This window comes from Sabethes cyaneus, chromosome 2, assembly GCF_943734655.1.
Source record: "Sabethes cyaneus chromosome 2, idSabCyanKW18_F2, whole genome shotgun sequence".
In the NCBI taxonomy this organism is placed as follows: domain Eukaryota; kingdom Metazoa; phylum Arthropoda; class Insecta; order Diptera; family Culicidae; genus Sabethes; species Sabethes cyaneus.
The window spans coordinates 242,384,503-242,409,727 of record NC_071354.1 but is presented as its reverse complement, the minus strand read 5'-3'; the positions used below and the strand labels follow the sequence as shown (position 1 = coordinate 242,409,727).

The 25,225-nt window shown below is 43.1% G+C and overlaps 1 protein-coding gene across 1 annotated transcript in view; it reads left to right on the top strand.

Annotated features, from left to right (window-relative positions):
* Positions 1-25,004, top strand: part of LOC128734140 (potassium channel subfamily T member 2) — a 164,157-nt gene extending 139,153 nt beyond the window's left edge. The window contains exons 18-28 of the mRNA XM_053828177.1: positions 66-171; positions 239-454; positions 521-684; positions 751-862; positions 950-1,135; positions 1,217-1,429; positions 3,484-3,663; positions 14,737-14,942; positions 24,123-24,411; positions 24,476-24,661; positions 24,723-25,004. Coding sequence (XP_053684152.1) covers positions 66-171; positions 239-454; positions 521-684; positions 751-862; positions 950-1,135; positions 1,217-1,429; positions 3,484-3,663; positions 14,737-14,942; positions 24,123-24,411; positions 24,476-24,661; positions 24,723-25,004 — 2,140 coding nt within the window. The remainder of the gene's footprint in view (positions 1-65; positions 172-238; positions 455-520; positions 685-750; positions 863-949; positions 1,136-1,216; positions 1,430-3,483; positions 3,664-14,736; positions 14,943-24,122; positions 24,412-24,475; positions 24,662-24,722) is intronic.
* Positions 25,005-25,225: the final 221 nt, after the last annotated feature.

The following is a 25,225-nucleotide window of genomic DNA, read 5'->3' as shown; positions in this document are numbered from 1 at the left end:
GATTTATTACACAACTTTGCTTAGAACCAGAATAAATCAATTGGAGCATTAAATTCTACTTTCAGAATTGTTAAGGGTTTCCCTCCCGTTTCACCTTTCATCGGAGTTAGTCCGACGCTGTGCTTCCTGCTGAAGGAGAAGAAACCACTCTGCTGCCTACAACTTGCTCAAGTATGGACCTGGAACTTTCTGATTCTTAGCTCAGCTACTTACCATTTTGTTTCGGCGCAATTCACAGGTCTGCGAACACTGTAGTTATCGTAACGCCAAAGAGTACCAGTGGCAGAACAAAACCATCATCCTAGCTGCCGACTATGCTTCGAATGGTATCTACAACTTCATCATACCGTTGCGGGCGCACTTCCGCTCGAAGACCTCGCTCAATCCGATCATTCTGCTGCTGGAACGGCGACCGGATATAGCTTTCCTGGATGCGATCTCCTACTTTCCACTGGTAAGCTGTGAAAGCGTAAGACTGTGAAACAACCCTGTGGACTTGTTTGTTTGTTTTCTTTTCTAGGTTTATTGGATGCTAGGTTCCATCGACTGCTTGGATGATCTGTTGCGTGCCGGTATCACGCTTGCAGAGAATGTCGTTGTAGTCAACAAAGAACTGTCAAATTCGGCCGAAGAAGACACACTGGCCGATTGCAACACGATAGTGGCAGTGCAAACCATGTTCAAGTAGGCGTTTGTTGACTTTTGTTAAATAGTTGTTAAATTAACTGGTTATAAACTTTTGTGGTTAAGGTTCTTTCCAAGCATTCGTAGCATCACCGAGCTATCGCAGAGTTCGAATATGAGATTCATGCAGTTCCGAGCGCACGACAAATACGCCCTTCACTTGAGCAAAATGGAGAAGGTAACTTACGATGCACTTGATGCACTACCCCCACCGGTAGATTCCGACCGTATGAATTCCGCTGATCCTTTTACTGATCTTCAACAGCGAGAGAAGGAACGAGGTTCGCACATATCATACATGTTCCGATTGCCGTTCGCCGCCGGGAACGTTTTCAGTGCTTCGATGCTAGACACGCTGCTGTATCAGGCGTTCGTCAAGGACTACGTAATCACCTTCGTGCGGCTGCTGCTGGGTATCGACCAGGCACCGGGCAGTGGCTTTCTAACTTCGGTGAGTCGGTGCACTCACCCGTTTCCTGGTATCCTGTTCATTATCAGCAAACATAACTGTTGCTCTTTCTTCCTTCATTAGATGAAAATCTCAAAGGATGACATGTGGATCCGAACGTACGGCCGTCTGTACCAGAAACTGTGCTCAACGACGTGTGAAATTCCGATCGGAATCTACCGTACGCAGGAGACGAGCGGTTCGGAAGCGTCACATGTGAGTACTTCGCCCATCACCGAAAAGTGGCGTCCCTTCGGATCGTTCGGCATTAAACATTGTGTGCGGTTGCGACCAACGGTGAGTCCCCTTCCTGTCGGTTTTTCGATTTTTCTTTCCGCGCGGCCCATATAACGTGGCCGCGATTTTTTACAAATTATCTTTTCTTATTTGCAACTCTTTTGACTCTTAAACTTTTCACGTTTGAAAGTATTTTGCCTTTTTCGGTTCAGTTCCTTTGTTTCGAGTTTCCGTTTAGAGTACTTCTCTATTCCACCTTTCTCCACTTTCTCTCTTTCTCTCTTTCTCTCACTCTCTATCTCTATCTTCGATATCTTCCATTACGAAGTGAAGCTTTTTCGTTTGTTTTTACAATCTGAATCTGTCACATGCTTTCCATCAATCAACGTTTGACAGCTTCACTCAAAACACCAATCAAATCAGCTATATAGTAAAATAGTCACATTCATCCATCGAAACAACACATAGCAAGTCAATATTTTTCAAAGTTGTACATACTGACAAAACAAAAGCCAGAAAAAAAGTACATAGCGCTAATCCCATTCAATCAGCTGCTGCCGAAAGTATCTCGCTAACTCCTTTTCGCCACCTCACCGCAGTAGTGCCTCGAACAGACAAGTAATACTAGTCCAAAACAGTCGAGCGTAGTTTTGCTATTTTTTTGCTCTATAAAACCGAATGAATTTGCTGCTTGCTGTCAGAGATTGCTAGTCTATCACTCCAACTACTGCTACCGCTAGTATTTAACTATCATTCAAATTTCTGTGTCCGTTCAACTTCTGAACAATTCAAGCGAACGATTTGAATTCTAGATTTGATTACGTTTTTTCTCGACTCTCAAGCAGCCATTGTTAGTGTAGAATAGAATCGTGTTTTGATTGCTCTTTCATTATTAAAAATCACAAATCGGAAGATGCGAACGTTGCTGATGCTTCGTTCCAATCACCCTGAACCTGACCCCCCCGAGAAAATCCCTTTTTCCAACTAGTCGCCACTTTCTTCTCTTCCTTTACCGACCCTAAAAACTGACTCCCGCTTTCACTCGGTTTTCTTCCCTCTGTAGTGTACTTCTGTTTGGGCTACCTCTCTTCGTTTTAGTTCTGGTTCTTGCGCCAATCAGTTGCTCTTTTCGGTTTTTATTGAAGTGTGAAAACCCTACGCGAAATAAGAAAACAAGTAAGAACAAGCTCATCACGGACCAGTTAATTGATCGCACACGCACACAGTGAGTCTTATTTATTTTAATATGAATTTTCGTCCTGCTCAACACAATAACTTACCAGCATTGAATCGAGTTTCGATTGTTTGTCCCTTGGATTGACACTTAAGTTTCACGTTTCAGTTTCGAGTTTGTAGTTTGCTTTTTTCCCTTCGCCCATGTCGATGAAAACTCACACCACACAGAGATGAAAATGTTTTTCCTTTGATATTGCCTTTAGTTCTGTTCGATTAGTTTGAAGTGACCCCTTTCCTGAATCCGCCTGTGTTGGTGCATGTTTCCCTAGGAAAATTAGTTTCTGAGTTACGCTTCTATGTGATTACACTCAGCAGGGGCGAAAGCTTTAGCAACATGTAGCTAACTTTTGAACTTTAGAACAATGTAGAACCGAACGAAAACAATGAAGCTTTGTTGTTGCTTTAGCTTTGAGACACACTCAGACATGCATACTTTTGCGTTGTTCACTTTACTCCAGTGCACATAATTTTTAATGATGAGAAATATTTCGCAGCCCGGTACGAACTTAGTTGGACGAGTATTTATCATCACCTCCCACAGGCTCAGGTTCAGACAAAGTAGCAAACAATTCTCTCCACATCACACACGCCACGCACCAGTCACCACTCACGAATGTCCCTTCCATTTGATTATGTTAACATTGAGCTTCTGTTTCTTCCTAACTAAGCATAATATTTACCTGTCTATTGCTAACAAACGAAACTAATTACGATTCATCCCACCCGAATTGATAACGCTCGCTTGAACTCGCATGTGCGTTTATTCGTTCGTTCCATTCTGTTTACCGAACAATAAAAAAAACTTAACAAAAAATCCAAAAACAAAACTATCAAAACACACATCCAACCACAACGACAACGACCGGCGACGATCGCAGTGCGAAGAGGAAGTGGTAACCACAACGGCCACTGCCAGCAGCACTTCGGCTTCCGGGCTCCCGATCAAGGGTGTCGCGGAAGCGAACCTCCGGGGCGTCACCTACCGGCCGCCACCGGCGACGAGCATGCGCAAGTCTTCGTCCTGTCTCGGGGGATGTACCGGCCGCCGGGGATCGAGCGTAAGTTTATCACCATTTGATGGAACAACCCCCCGTGTCTCACTTTCCTTTCAGTGATTTCCCTGCATACACTCACGTCATCCCCACCCCACAAAAAATTTAAATTAAAACACCCACAGTGATGTTCCGTAAAAGTGATTGGCTGTGACACCCACCATTCCCTTCCACCCAACCACGGTCACCAACCAGAACCAGCACCGTTCAGTGAGTCGTTAAAGAACATGCGTTAAAGCACCCAGCTTACAGAGTCGGTAATACAGTCGGATTTCGCGAAAACCGATTGTGGGTTTTGAAGCGAAGTCCGATTGTATCAAAGTATCTGTCTTGTGTTTTCTCAATTATTCACACTATTTCACAATCCAGTTTAAATCCAGTTCAGTGTTTTCCTGTCGATAAGCGAAAGGTGCGATGGTTTGATCATTATCTCAGCACAGATGGAATCGAACAAAGAAAAAACCAATTCGCCTCTCGTCGGATGTCAGCAAAAAAAAAACAACTAAACTCCGAGAAATCCGGCGATAAATAAATGAAAGTGTGTCCACGTTTGGTTCCTGAACTGATTCTCTTGATGTTTTTCTAGATATTTTTCTTGTAATGTTTCTGCTTAAATCTTTCGAATTCTTTTTATTTCTGTATTCGTTTTTTTTTATTGAAAAATTCAACTACCTGTCAAATCCGGTTTTTCTCTGTCAGTCCATGACTATTGATACGAATGCAAGGAAAAGCTGTAATTTGCGAGAATCAATTGTTTACGGAAGCGCGCCTATCTAAATGCCCATACCTATATGCCAATCGAGTTTTTGCATGAAGGTCTTAATGCAATTTTATGAAAAAAATTTAAACTATTTACGAGCATCGTCATAAAATTCACAAAAAAACGGGAAGAAAAAAACATCTGAAAAATTACAGTCAAAATACAAAAGTCAAACGTCCAAGGCTAACATAAGTTTGAATTTGAAGAACGAATGACTGACGTTGAACCTAATGTCAAACCCAAAAAAAACCATAATTAAAACACAAGTATCAAAAATTAAAAGGTAAAATCCACAATTTATTTATTTATTTCGGATATACTGTATCCCCCATAATCTGAAAGTGTCAAAAGTTACTTATGGCTTAGTACGATAAAAATAAAAAAATAACTTTTTTGTGTTGGAAAACATAAGCATAGCTTCTTCAGCGAAGTTGTAGAAAATATAATGGGCAAAAAAATTTGCAGAAGTAACAATATTTCTATTTCTGTCGGGTGCAGAGATGTGCAGAGGCCTTTTCTTTGGAAGTTCTTTAAATATTATTTTTTCATACAAAGATTTTGTTGATTGCATTTTACAAGAACACAATGGAGAATCTTTAGGGCCTTTCTTTATTCAGTTATCGCTTATTAAAGCTTTATTATTCCTTAACTTTACGAACCTAAAGGATAAAATGCGGCAAGTAGATATATCAAATCAGTACCTGGCCTTGAAGCTTAGTTCAGGTACTACAAACTTGCATAGGTGCCGCTTGTCTATTTGGATACGCAGGAAGATCCGAAAGATCACGCCACGGAAGATTCCTGAGAGCGAACCGTATAATGGAACGAAAATGGAATGGAATGGTATAATGGAATGAAAAGTCATCACGTAACATTGTGCAATACTGATAACGAGCTTGTTCATTTGACACCAATTAACGAACACATTCAGTAACTATTGCAAGTGGAGTCAATCGTCGATACCAAGCGAATATGCATCAGAACACAACATCGTTAAAGAAGATTACGAACAAAAGTGGTCCCAAATTGTTTCCTTGCAGAACGCCGGCGGTGTTAACAAGTGGTAAAGAAACGCATGAAGCATGTCATGCGGCGTTCTCGCTTTTAGGTACGACGAAAACACGTCACTAGTTTACTCGAGACTCCCATTCGGGACAGTTTTTGCGGAGTAATCTTTTATGGTCAATCTTATCGAAGGCCGCTTGCAATTCCCTTTCGCTCTATCTTAAATAGCCAAACAAGTGAAAGCGAAAACTAATAAATTAATTGTTACAGATGACAGCTCTACCGGGAATGAAACCATGCTGGTCAGATGAAATATAAGACTTCGTGGCTTGTAGTGTAGCATTCATTCTTCTACAGCTGTCATTCGCTCGCTTACAGCTGTTCTTTACTTCTTACTTCTAACAGGATAGAACCGGGGTGGCTCTTGCCATATCAAGTTCTCTCCACTGACTCGGTCTTGGGCTACTCGTCGCCAATTCATTGAGCGTTTCGACCCACGCAAGTCGGCTTCGCTGGGTCCCTCTATTCCTGATGCCGGCAGGGTTCTTAAAAAGAACGGATTTCACTGCAGTCTCCTGACAATTACCAGGTGTACGATGGCCGATGGGAATCTCTTCAAGAAGTGCCCATAAATCGTGCTTCGTACGCCTACGCCATTCTCCGCTATCCATGTGTACTTCGCAAAAAAATATTCCGCAACACCTTTCGTACAAATAGGACAAGTACACGTATGTCTTCTGTAAGCAAAGTTACTGTCTCAAATCCGCTGGGGGATCCGCTCGGCTTGAGTAAAAAGGCACGATCCATAACTTCTGCAGCGTTGCCTTACCTAGTTTTCCGCTCTTTCCGCTTTACGCACTGTCCCGTTCTGTTGGGATACTATCAACACCTTTGTTTCATTATTTTCTTCTACGGTTCCTTCCATCGATTGTAAAAGAACTACCGTTATAAAAAAAATAATCGAATATTTTTAATTTGTGTAAACAAAAGCTGCAAAATTTCGACGGCGCGTTCATCTTAACCACCTATTATTCCAGTATACCCAATAAAATTTAATGCGTATATGCTACACAACTGCGGAAACTGCTGAAAATTAATTATTTAATTTTTGGATATTTGGCTATGGTTGCCCGTCCAGTTAGCTTATAGATCATTACACGGGAGCTCCTAACCACACTTTTTTGACAGCACTTGGTGGTTTGTTTACATGGTGTTAAAGTTTGAATTGAGTTTTCTATCTTTGTCCGGCAGATAATGATAAAAAATTATAGTTTTTATTTAAGAGAAAGCACCTTACATGCATTTTATAGCACCTGTTGCAGTAATTCTTCATGAAATTTCAAATCGAAACCGCTGGATGTGACAAAAACATGTAAACAAACCACCAAGTGGTGTCATTTGACGGCAAAATGACGTCATCGCAAAATGATCTATTGGGGTACGATGCTGGCCTAACAAGCCCGCCGTCGTATGTACGATTTTCGGTTGGGCAGTGCGCTGCTATAGAGTCAGTAGGATCGTTACACTAGTCCCACATATATTCTGTACTCTAATAACCGGCTACGAAGTCTGTCGATAAAGAAAGGTCAAGTTCTTAATGACCTTTATACTCATCATGGATTTGCTTATTACGGTCGTTATAATACAAGTCGATCACGATGATTTGATAGTAAAATGTTAGGTCTTCTGTTCATGGCTATAAATTTTCAAGTTGCCGAAGCTGGCTGGCTGATTTAACCTTTCTCAAAACCCAAAGCCCAAAAATTAAAGGGTCAGAATTTCAAAATAAATAGTCAAAGATTAAAAACCAACCGACAAATATAAAAAAAAACATGCATTTTAAAACAACTGATGCCGTAATCCTTCACGAAATTCCAAATCGAAACCGCTGGATGTGACAAAAAACATGTAAACAAACCACCAAGTGGTGTCATTTGACGGCAAAATGTCGGAAAGGGCGGATAAGCCAACTGTCAAACAGAACGAGTGAGAGTTCATTTTCCTATGCTGCTCCAGCAAATAATAACTCTCGCTCGGTCTGTTTGACGGTTGGCAGAGGTGGGCACCGCTAACCGAAATGTTAGCTTCGCTAGCAGCTAATCCGCTAAATCAGAACGTTAGCTTCGATAACCGCTAACCGCTAAATTACCCAAAAATTTAGCGGAAGCTAACGCTAACCGCTAACCGCTAAATTTGTTAGCACTGTAGATTTGGCAATACTTTGATCAGTGCTAATTTCGGCAATAAAAGAAAACCATCGTTGCAAAGGTTTAAGAAAAAGTACCGAGGACCCCCGTTCGTTTGACCGTTTTTAATCTGAACACTTTTTAATTTGAACCCCGCTGGTTTGCACAATGTGCAAATTAAAAATGTATTTTTTTGAAACGATGGTTCTACAATTGATGAAGGGACGGTAGGGGAAAGAAATGAAAATTTTTTGGTGAAGGAGGGGAAGAGCAGAAAGGAAGGGGGGGGGGTATTGGTAGCTATGCTTAACAAGTTGTCGTTGTGACTCCTGTCTTTTGTCCAATGCTGGAAGGTGCATGAGTCGAACCAAGCTATAATCAGAGATTACAACCGGATTCGAACCCACAACACCCAGGTAGGAGTCAAAATGACTACTTGTCAAGCATAGCTACCAATACCCCCCCCCCCTTCTTTTCCGCTCTTCCCCTCCTTCACCAAAAAAAAATTTTCATTTCTTTCCCCTACTGTCCCTTCATCAATTGTAGAACCATCGTTTCAAAAAAATATTAATATATGTATGACCTCATTTCAAGGTCAAGACTAAAAACTTGAGATTAGTCTAAATTAAAAATGGTTCAAATGTCATTCTCAACATGGCATCATTTGCCTTCGCAGACAATGCACATAAACACGATTTGTTTGTACTGATCTAGCGTGTTTAATCCTAATTTAATCAGTTTCACATTTCGTTTCCCAACGATTACGATAGAAATCCGATCGGAGAATAACATATTCGCTGCTTGCAACTACCAACTAAACGAGACTAAATGAAACCACCAAAACAATAACAAAGAGCAGGGCGGCCAGTTCATTCAAGTTTCAGTATATTTAGGGTTGCTAGTTGTGCAAATTAAAAACGAACCCCGTTAGTTTGCATGAGGAATCGTTCAAACGAACGGGGGTCCACTGTACATGAATTAATTCCGTGAAAAAAATTGCAGGCATTCACGAAAAATGTTTAAAGACCATTATCGCTTACCACATTAGCACATTAAAAAAAGGTAAACATGTATTTCCATGTGGCAAGACATAGTTTTCTCGATTTTTGATTGAAGTTTTCGATCGTTGAGAAAAATTTTGTGAAAGCTTTCCAAATAACGTTTTCTTTGGATTGCTTACGTGCACCTGCCGTATTGGCGGACTATTTTTGGCGGAGCATAAACGGATAGCGGAGAGTGGCGGAGGCATATGAACCACGGATTGCAGGCACTATTTATCGTACGCCTGGCGAAAGTTGGGAGACTACGGTGGGCCAGCCACGTCGCAACGATGCCGGATGACTGTGCAATGAAATCCATTCTCTTCAAAAACCCCACCGGCATCATGAATATAGGGGCTCGACGTGCTAAATGGCTTAACCAGGTTGAAGCCGATTTGCGTGTGTCGAGACGCTCAGCGAATTGGCGACGAGTAGCCCAGAACCGAGTCAATGGAGAGGAATTGTTGATACAGCAAGGGCCAGCCCGGCTCTCGGCTGGTAAAGTGCGTACAACATTTTGGAATTTAGAATCCTTCGATTTAATTGCCGATTGCCAAAAAAAGTTAGCGGTTTATTTAGCGGTACATAAATTTAGCGGAAGCTAATAAAAACGCTAACGGTTATAAAAATTAGCGAAAACGCTAACCGCTAACCAAAATGTTAGCTGAGCTAATTAGCTGTTAGCGAATTAGCGGAATTGTGCCCACCTCTGACGGTTGGTTTACGCGTTTAGTCGCAAACACAAAACAAAACGGGAGAGGGACCAGCTTAAGAAAATCAGCTCTCGCTCGGTTTGTTCACGCTTGCGACATTCGCCGTTTTGTTGGTTCTACCTTCAATTCACGATTAAGAAGTTCTATCGCTTTTGCTCTCATGAAATTGACCAAATCATCATGCTGTCAATTGACAGATACCGGCGCCTTTGTATACATTTTGGACTATTTTCTTTTTCATTTGTCGACCAACATTAGAAAAGGGCGGCTAAACAAAACGTCAAACAGACCGAGCGAGAGTTATTTATATAAGAGGCTTATGTCTGTATCGAAAACCAGGTCTCTGACTGGACGTCATAAAGAGGCTTATCGGTAACTAAAAACAGGTCCCTCACAGGACGTCATGCTTTTGTAGCAATGGGTTGTATTCTCAGTCACCTCACTGGTCGACTACTGGACTGCTTGATTGCTCAGCTGGTTGACTAGACTGCTCGATTGGACTGGTCGATTAGACAGCTCGATTTGATTGCTCGACTGGACTGCTTAACTGAACTGTTCGATGCGTCCGCTCGACTCAACTGCTTGATTGGACAGATCGACTTGACTGCTTGACTGAACAGCTCGATTTAACTGCTAGAGTGGACTAGTCGATTTAACTACTCGATTCGACTGCTTGACACATTTGCTTGACTTACTACTCGACCCGACTGCTCGACTTAATTGCACGATTGAACTGCTCGACTGGGCTGTTCGATTCGACTGCTAGACTGGACTGCTCGACTAGAATGCTCGACTCAACTGTTCGATTCGACGCTCGACTCAACTGCTCGATTCAACTGCTTGATTCCACTGCTCGACTGGACTACTCGATTAAACTGTTCGACTCGACTGCTCGAATGAACTGCTTGACTCAACTACTCGATTGGACTATTCGAATCGGCTGTTCGACTCAACTGCTCAATCCGATTGCTCGATTCATCTGCTCGACTAGACTACTCGATTTGATTGCTCGACTCAACTGACAACTTGATTCAACAGCACGAATAGACTGCTCGTCTTAGCCACTCAACCCGACTGCTCGATTCAACTGCTTGACTTTACTGTTTGATTCGACAGCTCGACTTTACTGCTCGACTGGACTGCTCGACTAGACTACTCGACTTAACTGCTCGATTAAACTGCTCGGTTCAACTGCCCTACTTAACTGCTCGACTCAACAGCTCGACAGGACTGCTTGATTTAACTGTTCATCTGAACTGCACGATTTGACTGCTCGACTCAACTGCTTGACTTCTGTTTGATTCGATAGCTCGACTTAACTGCTCGACTGAACTACTCGACTCGACTACTCGACTTAACTGGACTACTCAACTCAACTGGACTACTCGACTCAACTGCTCGAATAAACTGTTCGACTCGACTGCTCGAATGAATGCTCGACTCAACTGCTTGACCCGACTGCTTGACTAAACCATTCGATTCGACTGCTCGATTAAACTGCTCGACTGGACTGCTCGATTAAACTGCTTGACTCGACTGCTCGGCTCAATTACTTAACTCGACTGCTGAACTCAACTGCTTGACTGAACAGCTTGATTTAACTGTTCATCTGAACTGCACGATTTGACTGCTCGACTCAACTGTTTGACTTCTGTTTGATCCGACAGCTCGACTTAACTGCTCGATTCAACTGCTCAACTTGACTACTTAACTCAACTACTCGAATCGACTGCTCGACTCAGCTACTCAACTGGACTACTCGACTCAACTGCTCGACTTAACCGCTTGACTAAACCATTCGATTCGGCTGCTCGACTCAAGTGCTCGACTAGACTACTCAATTCAAGTGCTCGACTGGACTACTCGACTTAACTGCTCAATTGAACTATTCGACTGTACTGCTCGATTTAACTGCACGATTTGACTGCTCGTCTCGACTGGTCGACCGGACTGCTTGACGGAACAGCTTGATTTAACTGCTCGACTAAACTGCTCGATTTGACGACACAATTTGACTGCTCGACTCGACTGCTCGATGCAACTGCTTGACTCGATTGCTTGTCGCGTCATATGGTCGGTGTTAAATCAGATCGGACCAAGTCGCAAAATTTCAAAAAATGAGTTGATGTTAGAGTCAATAGGATCGTTGCAACTGGCCCTGCAATTGTCCTGTACTCTAACAACTGGCTGCGAAGTCTGTCGTATAAAAACAGAAGGTCAAGTTTCGATAACGGAATGTAGCAACTAGGCTTTGCTTTGAGTTAATGATAGCAAACGATCGAGAATTTTCTAAGCAACATTTTGCTCTAATCAAACTACATCAATGTTGCAAACAGCCAGAAGTTTTTATTCAGTTAAATAAAATCCAATACGACCATAAAAACTATTTGTTTCAGTTTCCTGCTGACTCTTTTATGTGCAACATCTTAGAGCTATATAATGCAATATAAGAACTCAAAGAACTATCACAAAGACTAAACATCTTCGCAAACACTGGCCAATGGAATGTATCCACAGTTTTCTGAATTCTGAACAGACATTTATATTTTCCGGATCGTAAGATTCGAATTCAACTAGTATAATATATTTGCTGACACGGTAAGAAGATCAGGCAAAAATTTTGTTGACGCAGTTGCGCTTTTATTAACAAAGGCGTTTTTGGAGCATGTTTTTTTTGTAGTAATTAGTTGTGCTACTTATTTTGTTTTTGTTCGAATAAAGTGATTTCCAATTTTAGGATACCGAGATAAATCGTCTTCTCATGTTGAACCTTTCGAGGCTTAGTCAAATAAGGTTTCGACCTCTCGTGATTCGGTTAAATACAATTTCGGCCTTCTGTGACAGTTGTTGAAATTCGGCCATTTGAATTTCGGTTATTTGCAGTGGTTGGAGAATTCGCAAAAAAATGATTTGAATCGATGAACGTCCCTCATGAACATACACTATTCGCCTACCTTACCGATAATGCATGCATCGGCATTATATTTTATCACGAACATAACCTCATTGCGAACATCGGAGTTCGTTCAAAAATTGAATATTGAATATTGAGTGTGGCCGATTTAGCGGGTATAGGATGGTACAGGAAAACCGTTTGCCAATGCTCGGTGTTCCAACTTCTGGTTATTTGTTATTCGACCATTTGTGTGTCGGTACCAGCCCGAAAACACCGGTTGAACAAATTAAATTTTCCGACCTTGTACTTGTACCTTGAGATATTTTTTTGTTTTAAAATAAATCTTATGGCAGAATATCAGGCACGTGCCGCAGTATGTCCCGGCTTTATTCTATTTTGGAAAACTCCGCTAAGATGCTCGCAAATAAATAAATTTTTGCTAAAAACAGTTATAAAGATAGTTTGTTAGAGGTAAATTTCTGTGACTATTTAGGCACTTATAACAAATATTTGGCATAACAATTTATTAAGTAATCTGAAGTCCATCCTTGCATAGTACTCAAAACTGAACCTATATATTTCAGTCGATTTTATAAATTTTTTAATATCTGTTGTTTTCTCAAGTGTTTTTTTTACCTCTCTAATTGTATTCGCACGTATTTTGCACATTCGTTTTCTTTCTTAAAACTTGTCTTCGATTCAACACTCAGCAGTAAACCTTCAAAACTGTTGTTCTGGGGGTCTCACAGATCGGATGAAATATTAGGTAGATCCAACTAGTCAAAAAAACAGCTTCGCTTGAAGCCAAAATTTCATATAAATTGGTATATTTTCAAGTCAAACAATCGTAATTTGTTATAGTCGATCCTAAAAAAATAGCAATGATATTTTAATGTTGTATTTTTCATCAGCAACAACTCCGTTGATAAGATATGTCTAATTTTTTGATTAACTTGTATTCAAAGCAGAAGTAATTTTCTATAATGCAAGTACTGCATTAAACAGAATTTTTCAAACAGAATCGATGGTGAGAACAATTAAGTCCAAAGTTACAGTTTTGTAGATTATTATTCTTGCACAATGCATAAAAAAACCGAAATGCACACTCATCGTTACTCATCCAACAATTTACGATAACTGCAAATGTGAATGCCACTTTCGAAGTAAAGCCAAACAGCCTGTCCGGATTAACAACACCATTTAAAAACAGACGTAACCCAGATCATGCAAAAGCATTGCCGGGGGTAAGTATGTTGCAACCCAAATGTTTTCTGCCGTTCACTGTAAGAGTTGGCCGACCGGCCGTCCACCTTCCGAAGGCAGCGGAATGAAATGAAAACAGTATCCAAGTAAAATCACAAAATGTACGTATGACATGTCGCTTGCAATGACAAGCAAACAGATGAGAAGTCTGCTCGGAACTGCCAGATAAGTGAAAATATAATTTTAAACTTAAACAATTGGTTGAAATTTTAGCCCGATGAAAAAATCTTTTTTTCTGTAATTCCAAGCATCTCCAAGTTACATGTTCCGTGAATGCTGAATCTCAATCCAAGGAAGAATGTTTCTTTCGTCAATCGTTTTCTTTCAATTTGTTACGTAGATCGTTCTGTTAGAATTAGTCAATGCTATGCTCATCTATTCTAAATCTATTGATTGGCTTTAGGTCGTTAAAATGCTGTCAGTTTTGCTAGTTCTGCTCATTCATGCAAACAACAAAAACTCATTATCGGTGTTCTATTGTTACATGAACGAGGATATCATCGACGAATCGAACCAAATTTGTAAACGGTTCAGTCACAGAAAAATAACACACAAACACCAACCACAGCCACAAACACGTACCTACATCTGCTCACATCTAACAACAGGTTCTAACAACCCAACAAAATCCATCACCATTCGGGGCGCACCGAAATTTGCACCTTTTCCATTTGTTGGTTGATTGCGTATCTGCGGTTTGATTTTTGTGTCGTTTTGTGTTACTACTCTTACTAATATTATAAAAAAAAGAATACTAACTGTAAATTACGATTGCCTAAACTAATCACTACCAAACTGCTATCCAAAAAAAAAAGTTCCGTGTACAGCTTAACCAAAAACCTCTAGGTTTAACTGCTCATCCTTAAATGGCACACCTTGATTCTTCCCTCACCCTGGATTTTTTCGATAGCTCTAACTGCCCGCCCCTATGCCGATGTTGTGTTTCGCCCAATCATCACTCCGAATCGAATTGGACTAATTGAAGGAATTTTCTGTTTCTTTTTTCTTCTTGTTTTTCTTCCTCCCATTAAATCTTGTGACACTATTGATTATTTGTGGTCGCGTCGTGCGTGAATGTGTCCGCGTGTGTGTGTGTGTATTTGCGTGCGTGTGATAAATAAAATCGAATGTCGATTCGACCTAATTTTCGGGGCGAATTTTCCCCCTCGCCCGGTCACGGGGAAACCTGACCCCAAAAAAAAACCCCAACCAACAGTACTCAATCAATATGGCCGACGAAGCACGCGACAATCACATGCAGCAAATCGAACGGGCGGAGATAGCGAATCTGGTGCGAAGTCGCATGGAGTCGCTCAATCTGCCCAGCATCGACTACGACGATGTGAGTGAGAAGCGGAACAATCTGTCCTACGTGATCATCAACCCGTCGTGCGACTTAAAGCTGGAGGAGGGAGATATCATGTGAGTATTTGCTTTAATTGTTTTCTATTTAGTTGCTATAGTTTCTTTAATGACCGATGCACACTGGAACTAAGCCTTCAAAAATCAACAGGCCAAATTTTAGTTTTATAAGTTTGAATATGTGTTAGTTGGCAGAGCGATATTTACGACGCGTGAACTAATTTACGGTAAAATTGTTTTTCCCATCTGTTCCCAGTTTATTTCCAAGGTGAATTAGCTTTCTCAACTGGACAGTAGTGACGTAAATTCGATAACAGTTCATGGCTGAAATCTGCCAAAACAGCCAACCAAAAGAAAGCTTGATTTTGAACGTTCAAACGATGCACAGCGTAGGTTAAACGTTGGCCTTTACAATCATTCGATCAGCACAGATTGGACCCGGTTGGACCATGATCTTTCTGGATTTCACGACAGATTGCATTCGAGATATTGAACCGAGTTGATGCAATTTATACAGACCTGAAAGTTGCATTTGATCGAATTGATCATTTCATTCTGTTTAAAAAATGTATGTTTCGAAGCTCCACAGCGGTTTGTTACGTGGTTAAAATTATTATTGTGTGAAGTGGTAAAACTTTGGAAGCAAAACTTGGATCGAATATAATACCCAACTTTCAGTAACAAATCAGGTGTACCACAGGGTAGCGCTCTTGGCCCTCTCCTATTCAGCAGTGTTGTCAAAGACCCAGCAGATCCCATAGAAAATGGTTGCCGACTAGCTTATACCGACGGCTTTCGACTAGCTTACGATTTGAAACGCCGGTTACTTTTGAATATAGTATTGATGGGCATGCGTTGAAGTTAGTCAACTATGTTAAAGATCTTGGCGTTATTCTGGACCGTAAGCTGACGGTTTGAAAGCGTTGTTCTGCTCCCTTAAAGGTACCGGCGTGCGGAGCGTTTGGCGGAGCGATGGTGTAATCGCTCTAAATCGGAACACACAACTCGACACAGTTAAAGCTCGTAAGTTGGGAAGCTCGAGTCTGCTCTGTAAATTGGCACCAGTGATCGACGAGTATGGAGTATTGAGAGTTGATACATGAATCAAAGCTTGCGAATGCGCTGCAAACGAAACCATAAGCCCCACCAAGGGAACATCATGTCACATACCTGTTACTGACGCAAGAGTGACTAACGAGGAAACGCTTTACAAAGCGACACCTTTTGTGCGAGCTTTTACATTGGTCGAGATGTACTATTTTTGGGCTCTATCTCGTCAAGGCTATCCGAAGAACCGAAAAGAGATGGGCCTCCCTTTTCACCTGTCTCTGTTCCTCTGGAGCAAGTAAACAGTTTGTTGACAGATTCCTGTAAGAACACTATACGCAGATTTATCGCTAGTAGGGGTTCGCCAGCGGAAATCTACTCCCTACTCGAACCGGGGAACGAACTTTTGTGTGCGCCAGCAGAGATTTGAAGGAGCAAATTGCAAAGATTAGTGCTATGTTCGAAAGTACATTTACGGATGCAACTACTCAGTGGAAGTTCAACCCACCAGTGCAGCGCCACTACATATCGGAGGCTGTTGGGAGAGGATGGTTCGGCCAGTTAAGACAACTTTGGGCTCGCTACCTGTTGAACGAAAGCTGGACGACGAATCGTTAGAAACACTCGACAGCAAAAGCGTTGTGTGATGTCGCAATGATTGCAGAACCGTACCGAGTTCCATCTGGTAACGGTAGCTGGGCAGGATTGAGCAGTAATGGCTGCAATACAGGTAATGGACTTGTCGGCTGGGAGGCAGATGCCGAGTCACTGCATAGAATGCAGCTCCTAGGATATCTATGCAAGATTCTGAAGAGTTGCTTCTGGAATCGGGTGCTTGTCTACGAGACCGCCAAGGGGTGTAAGACGATGAACATTACGTCGGGTGTTACGCAAGGCTCCATCCTTGGCCCAATGCTTTAGAACGGGACGTATAACGGTAAACTGTCTTTGAAGCTGCCTAGAGGCGCGGTGATCGTCGGCTTTGCTGATTTCAGTGCTGATTTTCGTGCCAGTTCAGACACGCCGCAACGCAAGTCTGTCTGGAAAGCAGAGGTAAGGTAGAAACACCACAGCACGTGGTCTTCGATTGTTCAAGATGCGAGATGCCTCCCCTGGCTTGTGGATGGACTACATAGTGGATGAAATGTGTCGAGAGGAGAGCACCTGGAATGTCGTCAATAGCGGTGTAACAAAAACGGACTTTTTTTTTTTTTTTTTTTTTTTTTTTTTTTTTTAACGGTACACCATATCACGTAATTTGCAACTGTCCTGCAGTAGCACAATTGCGTCATAGGATCTTTGGATCCTACGTCTTAAATGAATCGGATTTTAGGAAACTAAAATTACGAGACATTTTGATGTTCCTTACCGAAAGCGGTATTGAGCTATAAGCTCTTATTTATCATGAGTATACCCCCCAGGGGGTGTACTTTTGATAAGTTAACTACCAAGGATTGCAGTATCCCTTCGGGGGTACAAAAATCTCTCGGTATATATATGTTTGTGTTTGTCCAAATTCCTCATCCACCCCTTCCTATTCCTCCTGTTTTCCTTCCCGTCCTCATCAGGTAAATGATGACACGGGCAAGATGGGCAAGGCACAAATCTTCCACATGATTGTGAGGAACGTGCTGCTCGAGCCAAAGATGCTGATACCTGATACCTGAACAAACTCTATAAAACAGACCGTTTTTTTTAATAAAACCTTGCTTTACTTACTTACTTTATTTATCCTGAATCGCTGTCCCTCATGATTTGACCTGCAATATAATATTCTGCCAACTAACTCGGCCCGTGGCTGTGCGTCTCCAATTTTTCAACTGTCTCACACTTTCCAGATCTTGCTCGACTTGGTCTAGCCATCGATCACCCTACGCACCTCTGTGTCTGGTACCAACCGGATTCGAGGCGAAAACCAGTTTTGCGGGGTTGTTGTCCGGCATTCTCACAACATGTCCCGTCCATTGTAAACTTCCAGCTTTAGAAACTTTCTGGATATTGGTTTCTCCGATGAGCTGCGCCAGCTCGTTGTTCATACTTCTCCTCCATACACCGCCCTCACACACACCGCCAAAGATAGTCCTAAGCATACGACGTTCAAAACGTGCGTAGGGGCCTGGAATTCGCGGCACTTTTGTACATTCTGTCGCAGCAAAAAGATTTGCTGCGTTATCCATCGCCCGTCCACAACACTGGCTTGATAACTTCCCACGAATCTGCTTACTAGCGGCGATAGATGGCGACAAATGATCTGAGAAAGCATTTAATGACTTATAAGTCTAAACGAACTTACTCTCGCAATCTATGGCAAACTTATTCCGACCAACCTCTGTCACACGATGTAACTGGTTCGTTGCGGCCAAATTTGGTACGATGAAACAGGGTAATGCAGATGCGCGGAAATTCATAACCAACTATAATTTTGATAAGTTAATTTCGCCGTTTAACAGTTGTACCTTACGTCGACATTCCAATGTATCTAATCCATGCAAACGACAGCGGTCAGTATACGAAGGCAAATTATTTGGGTCACGCCAAGATAGATTACGTAGAGCCAATCGTATAAACCTTCTCTGAACTAGCTGAATTCGAAGGACCCAAGCAACACAGCTTGTTATAGAACAGTATAATATTACATATATCGGAACTTCTCTATTACATGAAAAGCGCAAAAATTTGATGTCTAATGAAACAAGAATTGAAAGAAGTATGTATCAGGTTATTTCATACCAATTTAATACGCTACAACTTGTTCTTCCAGTAGTTTAAATTTAATAATGGAGACATAATAAAAACTTCGTGTTGACTTGTTGACAAAACAAACATTATACATTTGATATGAGCTGTCAAATAAATTCATGTTATCCCAAAACATCTCAAAACCTTAATAATAACGACATATGTTTTCAAAGTACGTTTATAGGACTCTTAAGCGACTACTTTCTACGAATACTATTTTCTAACTTGTTTTGTGTGTTACTTGGGGTTCCAATAGAGTTAGTGCAGAGTCTAAACTAAATACATGCGTTTTCGAGAATCAAACGGCCCACACAATCGAGTGCTTTGAGACAATGCGGATCATTGAAATTTCGCCTGACAATCCTCGATGGAACGAATCGCCAAGTAAATTTTAACATGGTCAGTACCCTACTATGTTACTTACTTACTTTAGTGGCAACAGTCCGATACCGATCCTGCGCCGAACGAATTATGGTCCTCCAGTACCGTCGGTCTTGGCGTTCTCCAATCCCCACGAACACCAGCTGAACGTGCATCGTCTTCGACAACACACACCCACCGGGTGCGGGGACTGCCTCGGAGTCTACGGCCTCTTCTTGGTTCTTTGCTAAAAATAGTTTTGGCTACCCTTTCGTCGGGCATTCTGGCCACGTGTCCAGCCCACCGCAGCCTGCCAGATTGCACTACCTTCACTATATCAGCATATTTGTATACTTGGTTCAGCTCGTGATTCATGCGTCTGCGCCACACTCCATTTTCCATTTTGCCACCAAGTATAGATCGCAGAATTTTACGCTCAAAAACCCCAAGCACTCGCTGATCAGCTTCCTTTAGCGTCCATGATTCGTGTCCGTAAAGGGACACCGGCAGGATTAGTGTTCTGTAGAGCGCCAGTTTTGTGCGAATTTAAAAACTACGGGACTTCAGCTGGCTACGTAATCCGTAGAAAGCCCGATTCGCGGCTGCAACTCGTCGTTTCACTTCGCGGCTTACATCGTTGTCACATGTCACGAGTGTACCAAGGTATATAAATTCCTCCACTACTTAATATCGTTCCCCAACTAACTCCACCTCAGCACCAACACCACTTGGCCTCCCACGTTCCCTACCAGCAACCATGTACTTCATTTTGGCGGTGTTAATGGCAAGTCCCAATCTCGCCGGTTCCCTTTTAAATGACCTGAAGGCCTCTTCCACTGCTCTACGGTTGATTCCGATAATATCGACGTCATCCGCCCGTCCAGATCCGTCCAGCGTTGCACGAATCAGCGTAACTAGCTTCGTCGGAAAACCATGTTCTAGCATTATCTGCCACAACTCATTTCATTTGACTGAATCGTACGCCGCTTTAAAGTCCACAAACAAATGGTGTATCTGCAAGTTGTACTCCTGGAACTTGTCTAGCAACTGACGCAGGGTAAACATCTGATCCGTCGTAGAGCGACCCTCACGAAAACCAGCTTGATACTCGCCGACGAAGGACTCCGCTAACGGTCTCAGTCTGCAGAACAGGATACGGGAAAGCACCTTGTAGGCAGAATTGAGCAATGTAATTCCTCGATAGTTTTTTCACTCCAGTCGATGTCCCTTTTTGAAAATTGGGCAAATGAGGCCATCCAACCACTCCTCCGGCATTTGTTCTTCCTCCCAGATCCTGTCAATGATCCGGTGGATTGCTTCGTACAGCCGCTCGCTCCCCGCTTTTAGAAGTTCAGCCGGGATACCGTCCTTTCCAGCAGCCTTACCGTTTTTCAGCTCACTGATTGCCTTTTTAACCCCCTCCTGTGTTGGTGGCTCCACAGCTTGACCATAGCTTACAATTCCTATCCTGTCCCTGCTGATCTCCGCAGTTACCTCTCCATTCAACAGTGTCTGAGTGCGCCGCTTTGTCGGTAAGCAGGTTGCCAGCACTATCATTGCACATCACAGACATGGCAAAATTCCTGCATCTCACCGTTTTATAGAAACTCCGTGTGTCGTTGCTGGCGTATCGCTCCTCTGCGCCGGCGAGCACGTGCTCGCTGTACTCGCGTTTTTTTAGACGACGGATTCTTTTTTCCGCAGCTCTAGTCTCTCTGTACCTCTCTCTGTTTTGACGCGTTGCCGCAGTGAGCATGCGACTCCTGGCCTGGTTCTTTTTATCTGTCACTCTCTGGCATTCGGCATCAAACCAGCTATTACGATGTTTTCCACGCGTCGTGCCTATCACCTCTCTCGCAACTGTTTCGATGGCACCATGGATGTTCCTCCACAGCCCATTTATTTCTTCTCCTTCTACCTGCTGTTCTGCGATTCGTTGGTCAAGCTTCATGGCGTACTCCACTGCTACGCCGTCTGCCGTTAACCGCTGATGGATGTTGAAACGCAGCGTCCCCTCAGTGCAAGCTTTCGCCGTGTTCAACAGCCTTGCACGAATCTTACTCACTACGAGATAGTGGTCAGAGTCGATATTTGGTCTCCGAAAACATCGTACATCGATAACATCCGAAAAGTGTCGACCGTCAATCAAGACATGATCGATCTGAGAGCTAGAGTCTCCATGACTTTCACGTCGTGTTTTGGGCACTCTCCATTGGTTCTCTCAATTCGGAACGGCTCATATGATGTTGTATTTCACCAGCGCCACCACATATGGGAGGCTGTTGGGCGAGGATGGTTCGGTTAGTTAAAACAGCTCTGAGCTCGCTACCTGTTGAACGAAAGCTGGACGACGAATCGTTGGTGTCACCGCTGAAAGAGGCTAAGGCACATGATCAACTCTCAACCACTGACCATTGATCCGCTAGAAACTGCTGATCATGCAACGCTGACACCGAACCATTTCCTCTTGTTAAATCCAAGTGGGATGAAGTAACCGGAAAAAACTGGCTAAAGAAATACCTGCCGACGATTGCGAGACGAACCAACGGATTTCACGATGTTCGTTCAATTAGGGAAGGCGACTTAGTGATAATAAGGGATGAAAGTGTGAGGATCCGATGGGTCAGGGGCATGTGATAAAAATAACCTGGAAAAGAAAGTGTGTCTCGTCGTGCAGACTTTCGGACTGCGAGCGGAGTAGTGCAGAGAGATCGGGCAGTATGCAACCTTGCGTTGTTGGATGTACAGCAGGATGGTGATAGCAGTGGAAGATATTAGACGTCAGGGGGTTGGTTCCGTCACACTTGCTAACATGGTCGCTCATCGTCTTCCCGAGCTAAGAGAATTTCCGTGCAGCTTATTGTCGTAGGCTATTGGTGGCAAGAATCCTAATTTAACTACTAACTTAGCATTGGGAGTGAGATACAAACCTTGGTAAAGACAGTATTTCACTCAAGCCGGTGATTCCCAGCCTCACTGCACTCGAAACATTAACTTCAACAAATTTGATCAATTTGATCAAACCTTCGATGACTAGCATGTGTACACTTAGCGAATTTGTCGCTCGAATTGTCACGAGAATAATGATGATCCCACAGAAGCCGTCTGTAATAGGATCAGCCTGTTCGGTCGGTTCTGATCTTTAAAGTGGCGCTGATAACGTGGAACGTGGAAGAGCGCAAGGGTGGCATTTTCAGAGTGATCACTACTGCTGTGATCGGGATGCGATGTTTTCCCCCTTTTCAAGAGCCCATTTTTAATTTCTCTGAGAATGCGCATCGGTCTGATGTTGGTCTTGAGAATTAAGTGGTAATGCACCGAAACTAAGGTCCATCGAAAAATACTGAACTATTATGAAGCAGGCACTACGAAAGCAGCCCAAGGAGGTCAAATTTGAGGAAGACATGAAGAAAAAATGGGACACTCTTTAAAGAGATAACAAGAGTTAGGCCTATAAATAGAACACTCGAAATATGGATATAAAACCACTTACTGTTAACCGTACACAAGATTTTTGTACGTAGCTCCTGCTATTTCGCCCGTTAGCCGTGTCCGATAATTCGAGTTAGTTTTGCTTTTTCTACTCCGATTGGCTGTCGAGAATTAACCCCCCTATTGCCCTGATCAGCGCTTGAAAAGGGATCGCAAGTTGAATGTGACTGCGTGAATGCGTACGCTTTCCACATTCAACTTGCGCTTTTCGAACGATCATTGGACTGTTTTTTGAATCCAGACAATCTTCCGCTTACGCTGCTGTCGTCTTATAATTCATGCGGCCTCTCAAGAAAATCCAACAGTCGTTCTCCGGCTTTGCGTCACTGCGAAGAATTCTAAACTACCAACTGACTGGAAGCATAAAATGACGGATTTTTTCGTTTCTCTTTTTGTTACCAAATCGGCTGCTCACAGTAATAGTTTGTCACCCGGAGTTGGTCTGACGCAAGCAAAAGATTCGTTTGAATTGGACGCAGTCCGACCGACTTCTTCCATGCACATGTTGTGGTTGTTTTTTTTTGTAGTATTGAATCATACGATAGCGCGGTTGCTTTTCGTTAGCGTGGTGATTGCCAGTCATTTGACTGTTTTGCAGTCATTCGCTGGTCCAAACGGTAAACGCAACTTGATCGTAACGAAAATGTTAAAAAGGTTTAAAATGCATTCGTTCTACCGTTCACTACGGAGGCATGACTAAGCAAGCTGCTTATAGATTCTGTATTCTTTGAACCGATAAGACGTTCGTTGCTTTTGCTAAGTGCAATAGTAGCACCGTCTAACGCGAGTAGATAATCGTACCCTTGTGTGATTTGGGACCCATCTTGTACAACCTGTCTTGAGGTTTCGTGCCGGGCAACCCTAACCGAACGCGTGGTTCTCTTTCAGCGCTGTGACGCTTAAGCCACTCGTTTTAAACGGCTTGTAGAGCTTTGGGAACGTGGAAACATCGCGGGCAAGCCGCCCACGTTACGCTCGTTCACGCTCACGAGCTTTTGGCATTGGTTTGCTTCATGAGCGGACTGTGCAGAAAAACACTTCGAAGCGAGTTACTCAGCACAATGAATATATGCACACAGTATACACTTGGTGAACATAGAAATAGACGTAGCATAGATCGTAACCAACCCCGGTGGAAAATAAGGTCTTATACCAGCAGGGAAGGATGCACCCATACGAATGATGACAGTAGCAACGAAGAATAGCTTTGGCAGCCTTGAGCGTCTGTTACGCTTGAAGACGCATGGTGTTTTCTTTTTACCTGCATGGAATTTCTGGTACCGAATATATCCGTTTTTTGCAGGAAAGAACAGAATACCAAGCGTCTCCATTGAACTAGGTATCGCAACTTTATTATTTTGAAAAAGACTCAGTTTTCTAGAAAAAATATGAAAAGGAGGTTTCTTTGGTACTCCAATCCTAAAAATTCCAATATTTCTTGTAAAGCTCGATGAAATGATATCAAAATCATGATTATTGGTTCAGTCCTCGAAGGAATGCTCATGTACGGAGTTCTGAGTTAGAAATGTTGTTCCACTGTGCAGCCGGTAGGAAAATGATTAGAAATGCCACTTCTAACCGAACCGTTTTTCTTAATCGCAGATACCTCGTTCGCCCATCGCCATTCTCCGCCCAGAAGACGTTCGAGCGGCACAACTCGCGCCGCAAGTCCAACATATCATTCTGCTCCAATATCAATCTAGCGGCGGCGGCGGCCGGTTCCCGGCGTGGATCGGGCATCGGACTGAACACCATTGGTGGTCCTCAGCCGATGTCAGGTTACGTAACGCCACGAGCTCCCCCGCTGGTCACAACAAAATCGAATTCTTTGTCTCTTCCAGATAGTCCTAATGCAATGGGACAGATGAGGGGACGAAGCAATTCCCTCAGGGTATGTTGGGATTCCGATTCCGATTGGGTTTGCTGGGTGCAATAATCAGGGTCTGTTTTCGCAGATCGACAGTGACATACTATTGAGGCGGTCTAACTCGCTGCGGCAGGGTCTTCCGAACATCGGCAACACTGGCAGACGGAAATCATCGCTGGAGGAGATCGGTATCAGTCACTTTGCCACGCTGATGCAAGCGACAAACCACAGCAATCCGATTAAAATCGCTCTCAATGGCAGCATCGGACTGGAGGTAGGTTCGATTTACGTCTCTGCTCTGTGATAAATTTTATTTATTGTTTTTGTTATCATAGGTTACACCTCCGGAGGAACCACTGCCCGTGATTGGTGTGCCCGTGCCAACCGGTACCGGTGGCGGAGTGAATCCATCCGGGTTGGGTGCAACGATGGGTTTAGGAGGTTCAACGCTCGGGCTGAGTACGATTCATGACTCGTCCAATGGAAGCGGAAGCTCCAATAGTGGTGGCGGAGGTGCCAGCGGTGGCTTGGTCGGCGGGTCCACGTCTAATTTATCCAACATGCAAAACGAATCCAGCAGCCAGCAGCCACAGCACCTTCATGGCACGATAGTATGATATAACTTAATGTGGGGCCGCAGGCTCCGCTCAGCGGTGCGAAATAACAAGTGGATATAGAAGTAACCTCACACTCGCGGCAGCTACGGCAGATACTAACAGAGCTATCGGCCACCCACACGACAGCGGAAGTAGCTGCCGGGACGCGTATCCACACTCCGACTATAGTGTACGGAACTAGCACTTTTTCCCCTAGCATCTATCGACGCTTGAACTGATTA